Below are 8,210 nucleotides of genomic sequence, written 5' to 3'. Positions count from 1 at the left end.
TTTAAAATTAGTGTTAAACAATGTTCATTCTAAAGAGACAATTTAAGTATGGTTTCATTTCATAAGATGAAAGTTTTCATTTAAGTTATACCTATAAAAAGGAATATAAAATGGTTTTCACTTTTTAAATCTGTGTATTTTCAGTTTATGTCATACTGTTTAGCAGAAAGATAAAGTGACTAATGGCTAATCTAGATAGCCTAAAGACAGCAGATCTGTTCTATGAACACATGCTTGCCATAATGCTTTGCACTACAATATAAAATACATTAGAAAAACTGAAATGATTCACGGGGAATGTTACATACAGTTATCAGCATGAATAACGTTTCCCTGACTAAAAAAAAATAAATCCTACATTGAATTTCTTATACATGCTCTACTTAGCAACAGGAATATGATTTAAACTGAAAATTCTTCTCACGTTGTCCAAAGAACTTTTCTTAATAGACACCAAACAACTACAATGCTTTCAAAACAGTGACCTGCTGCCAGGTAAGTCAGGCAATGATGTAAAACTGGAATGGGGGCTTGACAAAGAGCGGATCAGCCTTGGAGAACAAAACAGATGGTGCTCTTCCTCTTTAGATGTCACTAATGTAAATCACCTTTTATCTTGGCACATATCACAAGAACCCTTAAAACAATCCCTGTGAATGAAAATGAAGACAAATCATAATACAAATGATGCAAAGGCACTTTTCAGAAATTTAGGAGAGTCCAAATGTATTTGTGGTCTTTAGCAGTAAACTGGTGACATTAAGGGGATTGGCTATTGTGTTTTTAATAGATAGACTACCATAAAATTACGCTGTGAGCAGCAGGGCTTGCTGCTTTCTTTCTCTACTTTTAAGACCACTGGCAAGAGCAGTCAGTGGGCTCTTGGATGGAGTAGCTGACCCAGGTGGAGTTGCTGGTGCAGTACAGCTGCACAGTCCTCCTCTGCAGCCCCAGCTCCCTGCAGCACTTGCAGAACCGGGCGTAGGTGTTGATGTTGTAGTTGTAAATGCTGGCAGAGGGGCACTTCCCATCACACGAAACGATGTTCACCTGGCAACACACAGGCAGTAATTAACAAATGGGAGCAGGCAGGAGAGTTGGGGGTTCTCAAGGAACTCTGAGGACAACAGGCACCCAAATCCAACAGCAAAGCAGTGAGAAATGTGGATGTATTTCCTCTACCCCCTTATGAAATCCCATTACGTCTGGAAATCACCTCTGACGTGCACTGCCCAGATGGGTCTCAATGTCAATTTTACTGATGTTAATGATGAGTTTTCTGTCAATTTCAGTAACAGATTTGCACTATTTTAACAAACAAGCAATTTCAGGTTTGAATTTAAAGTATTCATAACAACCTTGGCTTGAACACAGCACCAAATGTTCTTTCCACAGCTCCCTGCAGTATTCATTTCAGTGATACACTGATGCAATGTTGCTATACTGGGTATCAGCAAGGAGGAATAAAAGAACCAATCCTTTGGAAAGCCGAGGGGAATTACTACTAACGACACCAAATGTGTAATGTAGACTGTAAGACAAATAGGCTTAAGAATCTGATAATTTTTTTTCAAATTTAATAGTCAGGATTTGTGTTTCTGTTCAATGAAACACTGAGAATAAATTTCCTGGCTGCTCAACAGCTTACTCTACTAAATGTACTCTTGGAGTCATTTTAGAGGCTACAGCTGTTTCCCTACTCTCTTTTATTACAGCTTTTCCAGGCGCTCTTGCACATCTCACACGAGACGTTTGTCTGCACCCTTGCTGCTGCTCTCAGTCAGTCTCACTGCTCAGCAGGACATGGTCGGTGTCCTCCAACACTAAATCCTTTGATAGACACACAGATAGTGCCTCATTCTTCCTTCACATTTCACAGTGTGCTCACGCTGCTGCCTAAAAAAAGCTTTCAGGAGCCAGGATTCCTTTCTTCATGAAGCTGGCATTTAAACACCGTCCCTGGGCAGATGAAAAATTACACACATCTGCAGTTGTTTTAGCTGTAGAGTATCAGGGCAAAGTTCAGTTTGATTAGTTAATTTGCATAGAGTAACTTCAGTGTGGGGTGAAATAAGACTAAATTGGCATGTACCTAAATGCACACACAAAAAAAGAAGCAGCCTTTTTTAGTTATTGAGAAGATGATTGCTGAGAATGTAGGGAAGCATTACAACAGCTCTGTGAAACACAGAAACCTCTGCCTCTGCAACAGAGATGGAGACAGTGGTCTTGTGGAACCTGAGTTCCCTTTCTTCCTTCTTTTTAACTGCCCAAAGTTTTTCTCTTCTATAGAAAGAAGTCACAATGGCTTTCTACTTACTGGTGTGTTACTCCTGCAGTCGTTCTTGCGGATGGTCATCCTAACAGTCACCTTCTTACAGAATTTACCATCTTCCTTACCTGCAAAATGGGCATAGATTTAAAAATATCAGCTCAAATTTCTAACATCTCAGAGACAAGAACACTCCTGAGCATTTAATGGATTCAAGAGACACAAAGAAGAAAATACCCAGTACATCACTGCATACACAACTTTGGTGAAGTAATATTAGCTGCACATTGAATCACTTTTAAGATTATTTCATTCATTAAAGTATCTCTTTTTATCTTTAATAGCAACTATAAAAGGTTTATTCTTCACTCAGAAGCCTTTTATGAGTAAGTCTACTGTTTTCAAAAATTTTTATAAAATTGATTAAACTCTCTGTGAGAAGACTTGGTAATTATTCTAACATGTTAATGATAACAAATGGTATCATTATTAAAAGATACATTTGTTAATAAATTAAAGTGTATTTTCTGTGAAATAAACACAGCAAACTTTAATAGCAGCATTTGCAATCCAGTAGTGGAAACAAAATTTAAAATAAATACAAAACAGAACCTACAACAGAACCTGATGAAGAACAGGGCTTTGGGGAGGTTTACATTTCTGTATGTTTTCATTAAATCAAAGAACACCAGTGAAAAAATGAAACTTTTATTTTTATTTTCATTAACATTATTTCCAGGGTTTTTTTGTTTTTGCACAAGGCACATGCATCAAATAAAAGAGATCACAAGAAATCATGAAATTAAATGAGGAGTTCAATTTAACAAGGGAATGCCAAACATTGAAAGCCAAACAGAGATGTTTGGTGTAAAGTTCTGTTGCAAGAGAACAGGAAGAGAAGTATCTTCTGAGGATGATCCTCTCTGTGCTGATAAACCCCATCAGGCTGCAGATCTGTAAGAGAACAAACAGCCCATTCCTTTAGAGGAGTTTCCACTGTTTCACACCAGGTTTTACACACCGTGATGCAGCCCCCTTAAAGAGCTGCATTTTCTTTGAGCCAAGAAATCCAAAGATGTTGACAAAAGGGAAATACCGCTAGCTCCAGAAAAGCAAGGGCAATAAAGGATTCACTGCTTTGAACAGTACCCAATATTGAGCTGTGACACAATTTAATTACATCTTGATGCACAATGTCCAGTTCCATGCCCTAATCCCTGTCAAATGAGTAATACTGCTTCTTAGAGAAACAGATTTTAAATGTTGTCTATTTGGGGGTTTTTATTGAGTGTTTTTTGTTTGGGGGCTTTCCAATCTTTTTTTTTTAAATTATATAAGCCTGATATTCTCTCTAGACATAGCAGAGTTTTCTACAACACGACAGAAAGGAGAACAATAAATCTTCTTGGAAACAAATAAAAAACCTACAGACAAATGTCTAGCTACTGCTTGACTGTCACTGAATTATGTTTGCTTAGGGAAAAAGTAAATTGAGAAATGAAGGAAAAAATAAATTGCTTTTAAAAAAACCCCAACTCACCGTTATTTTGTGTTTTTCACAGTTCTTTTCATGGTTCTTTCTTCTTTTACATTATACATGGTGTGTAGGGTGGAGAATTCAGTGCAGCTGTGACTATGACTTCATCCAGGCTATGGTGAAAGTACATTGTATCTCATACAAAATAAATATATAATGTATTTCCATGCATGCATTCTAATATCCATTGCCTTTTTAATGAGCTTTACAACAAATATACATTTACATGAAGAACCTTACAAAACACGGGAGCATTTTAAATTTGTCATAATAGAATGAGATCCTTTTGCACCATCTGTATGGTTGAAAATCCTTGCTTGGTTTTTGTGTTGACTCATAACACTGTGGTCATTTATTGTGACAGCAATATGAAAGAGAAATACAGATTTTGATTCAGTAGTCCTGGAGTCAGAAGTGTAGTTAGATGTAGGACGTATCCCTCAGTGGTGTACAAAATTACAGTCAACATAATCTCTCTTCCAGAAATTTAGAGGTTGTTTTCACAAAATAAATGCCAAAACTAGCATGTTACAATTCAAAGAATTAACATGCTTTATGAAAAAGAACAAAGATAATCTCCAATTTTCATGGACTAAGCACAGGCTTGCTGTTTTCAGTACATTGTCCTAACTATGGATGGGAAAACAATTACTTGCTTCTACTGTACACGGCGCTGGAAGCAAAACCATATGACACATCATCTGCAAAAATGTGGCTGACATAAGAAGCTTTAACAAGCAAAGCAATTAGTCTCTATGTTCTAGTGCACTGTAAACACGATGGAATTAGTTTACCCTTTTAAACACAGCAATTTTACACATGCAGCAAGCTAAAGACTATGCAAGTGCTCACTACCAACAGTACATTGTTGGCTGACAACAATGCACCGCCCACACAGTGCAAAGTGAGAAACAACCAAAAAAACCAAAATGGAGCCACTCTGAGCAACCACGAGCAGCTGTGCTACACTGCAGCTTTGGCAATAATTGGGTGATGAGAGGTCTGGCGCTCCTATCAGGGAGTACATTGTTGGAAATCAACAATGATGCTGTTTGGGTTGGTCCTACTTATTTCAGGAAAAGGTACCTGTGTGACAGCCAGCATAGGCTGTAGGAGTGACTGGGCTAACAGGGAATGGGAGGAGCACTGACACTGAAGAACCTGGTGAGAATATTACACATTGAACAGAGCACGTGTTACAGAGGGTTTCTGATAGTATGAAAACATTTGGGAGTTACTAGATTTTGGAAAACAGAATTCAATTTTAAGATGTTTGTGTATTTCAGGATCACAGAATGGCTGAGGCTGGAAGAGACCTCTGGAGGTCACCTGGCCCTGCTTCCCTGCTCAGGCAGGGATGTACCAGCAGCTGAGTACCACATCCAGGCATTGCTGCATTGTTAACCTCATGTGCAAACCAGGAAGGATCTGGTCTACCTTGGTATAACCAAGCCAATCTGGTAGCCTGAGTCCTGTATGTCCTTTGGGGCTACAACAGAAATAATTTCCTCTCTAGGTTTAGATGGAGCTCCTGGCTCTTTGCTTTCAAGACCAATTAAAATAGAAAATAAAAATCACAATTGTTTCTAATGGCAAAGTACCTCAAAAGAAAGCAAAACATAGATAATCCTTCTCATGAAACACCTCTTACAATTACAACTGGCTGACAGCTCTCATGGCAGTTTGCTTGGACTCAGAATGAGCTACATGATTCACAGAGGTTCTGTGTTGTGCACAAACAGGTGTGAAATCAAAACTCTAGGAATGTACTTGTAAATGCACCTCAGAAATCACTGGGTTCCTCAAGGGTTTAATTTAACCTTGTGAGGCATGTCCCAGGCTAATTTACTTTTGTCTTTAACAATTAAGGAGCGTGGTTATAATCTTTCTCTAAGCATAGCAGCAAGATCTTCTGCCCTGTTGAAAAGCAGTTTAATGCATGTTTAACTGTCATACTAATTTGGTCAGAAGCTAGTTTATTTGGCTGCTAGGGCATTAAAGGGCAATGTCTGATAATCAAAAACTGATCTCAGAGTGCCTATGGAGAATTTGCCAAAGACCTAGGTAGGACAAGTGCTTGAAACACAGGTCTACCAGAGGGAAAAACTTCGATATTATCATGCCTCTATGGTGGGAGCAGAGAAAAAAAATCCTAGATAAATCTTGTACAGTTTCCATAAACTTTTTCCCACAAAATGTAATCCAAGGCAGTAACACCAAAAGGTACCTCCCAGCTGGCAGCACATAACCCACGGCAGGAACCGTGCACATGGTACCATGTCAGGTAGTCACAGGTGTGCAAGCTCCATCCCACCCAGCAGGAAATAATGCACTTTCTCCAGTTCTCTTCCCTGTCTGGAATAGGTCACTATTCCAGCCATTTATGCAAATTAAGTCAGTGTTTTTGCATTTTTAAATATAATTCTACTGCCCAGTATTAAAAAAGTCAATAGTATCAAACTTCAGCCTAAGGCCTTCATGAGATCAACCAAAATGTTTCAGCTATGTAACAATGTGTTAAGAAAGAAAATTGTTGTCTATTTTCTTGATTTCCATTCAGACATAATATCTTTCAAACTTATTCTGTAGAGAATTTCCATTCTTTTTTTTTTCCCCTCAGAGAATCTTTATTAGTTCTCACAAATAATCAAGAAGGGCAGAATTTTTGAATTGTAGAATATTATAAAAGATACTGCCTGAAGGTTTTTTAAACTGTCTATTAATTACTATATTCATTAGTTACAAAATTAACTTACAAACCACATAGATCAATCTCCATTTTCACAAAATATGAAGATATTAATGTAGATGAAGCACTGTTTTAAGGTGCCTTTTAAAATACAGCACTTTTTATTTTACCTAATGCAGTACCTAAAATTTTGAGTTTTACACAAGAGCTACAAAATTGTTGAGGTAGCAATTTCAGTGACTTGACCAGCTACAATCACTATCAGTGGAGTAAATGTTTCCATATTAAAGTGTTTCCTTTTGATTTAACTCCACTCCACATGTGTTAGTTACATGAGTAAACCTGGGAAAAGCACAGGCTTTGAGATGTGAATCAAGCTTTTATATGGGAAATTATTCACTTTATTCATAAGGTAAGGGATCAGAGCCTTGTGAGGCCGCAGTTGTCAATAATCACTTACATGTTTTGCAGCATCCTTCTAGGAATGGCACAACATAGCCTCCAACCTGACCAAGAGAGAAAATAAAGAGGAAAAACTTGATTTTTTTCAAGCATTCATTCCCATGTATCTGCACTATTAGAAATATCTCTCAGATAGAGGTCTGCATCATGGTGCAGGCAAATGCAACACTCTGGTGAATGGATGAAGGTTTGGCTACACAGCTGAGACAGCTCTGAGGAACCAACCCACTGGTATTTGTGAGGAAGAACTGAAGCCACTCAGTTCCTGTAGGACTGCTCCCTGCTTGTGTAACATCATCCACCAAGGAGAGCATTTTTCTATCCACATGTAAATGTAAAACTATAGAGAGCAGTAAGAGAATTCTCCTTGCCTCCATTCCCTGGCACTTAGAATAATCTTGTTTGCATATTCAAATAAAATTTTTGCTCTTGCTCCAAAACTAGTTCATAAAACTTTACGTGCTGCTGTAGATGCTCCTGATTTTCAGACAATCTTGCCTTTTTGCAATGTTTTTGATCATTATGCTGAGTCACATTGCTATACATCAAAAATGTTAGAAAGAGGAGGTTCAGCCCACAAAAACATCCAAGTTCAGACAGTTGTATGAAGACTAGTTTGATATTACAAACCCCAATTAAAATAAATATTCTAAGAATCAGAAGAGCTGTGTCCAGCTCTGTAACTTAGCAGCCTGGTGGCACAGTAGTCTGATGTGTGGCCATCCCTTTCAACTTTAAACATCTAGCAAAATATACAGGCACTACAAAAATTAATAATTTCTCCCTTCTTGAGGAAAAAAGCATCTTTTGTCAGAGCAAAATCTTTTCATGCAAACATAAATCACAGCTAGAATGCAAACAGTGATTTGGACACTGACCTTGACACATTCAGTTTCATTAAAGGGTGGGCACCCAACTGGAGAGGACACCAGAACTGGTCCTACTGCTGTGTTGGTGCATTCATATCTGATGCAGCTTGAAATCCAAACAACACCGGGCTGTCAAACATTTTAAAACAGAAAACCAGTATTTTAAGTATTAATTTAAAAATTGCATTGAATGAGATCTTGCTTGAATCAACAGAATACAGTAAAATATAATTTAGATATATATTCTGTTTAAGTACTGCACTTGAAAGTCCAATTAAAAATACATAATGTTAAGCAAGTTCTAAAATAGTCAAGTTGATGGTAATTCTCTCATTTATATCAGAATCCTTTAATTTTTGTTGACAGTAATATGGTTGACTT

The 8,210-nt window shown here is 37.6% G+C and overlaps 1 protein-coding gene across 1 annotated transcript in view; it reads right to left on the bottom strand.

Moving 5' to 3' along the window:
- Window positions 1–582: 582 nt before the first annotated feature.
- Window positions 583–8,210, bottom strand: part of OTOG (otogelin) — a 91,797-nt gene continuing 84,169 nt past the window's right edge. The window contains exons 53-56 of the mRNA XM_054275921.1: window positions 7,839–7,958; window positions 6,959–7,004; window positions 2,321–2,400; window positions 583–1,050 (exon numbers count right to left, since the gene is read on the bottom strand). Of these exons, the coding sequence (XP_054131896.1) occupies window positions 850–1,050; window positions 2,321–2,400; window positions 6,959–7,004; window positions 7,839–7,958 (447 nt within the window). The 3' untranslated portion in view covers window positions 583–849. The remainder of the gene's footprint in view (window positions 1,051–2,320; window positions 2,401–6,958; window positions 7,005–7,838; window positions 7,959–8,210) is intronic.

This window comes from Melozone crissalis, unplaced genomic scaffold, assembly GCF_028551555.1.
Source record: "Melozone crissalis strain CALT ecotype California unplaced genomic scaffold, PUWL_Pcris_2 ptg000018l_1, whole genome shotgun sequence".
NCBI lineage: Eukaryota > Metazoa > Chordata > Aves > Passeriformes > Passerellidae > Melozone > Melozone crissalis.
The sequence above is the reverse complement of the archived record's forward strand: the minus strand, read 5'-3'. Positions and strand labels throughout refer to the sequence as shown.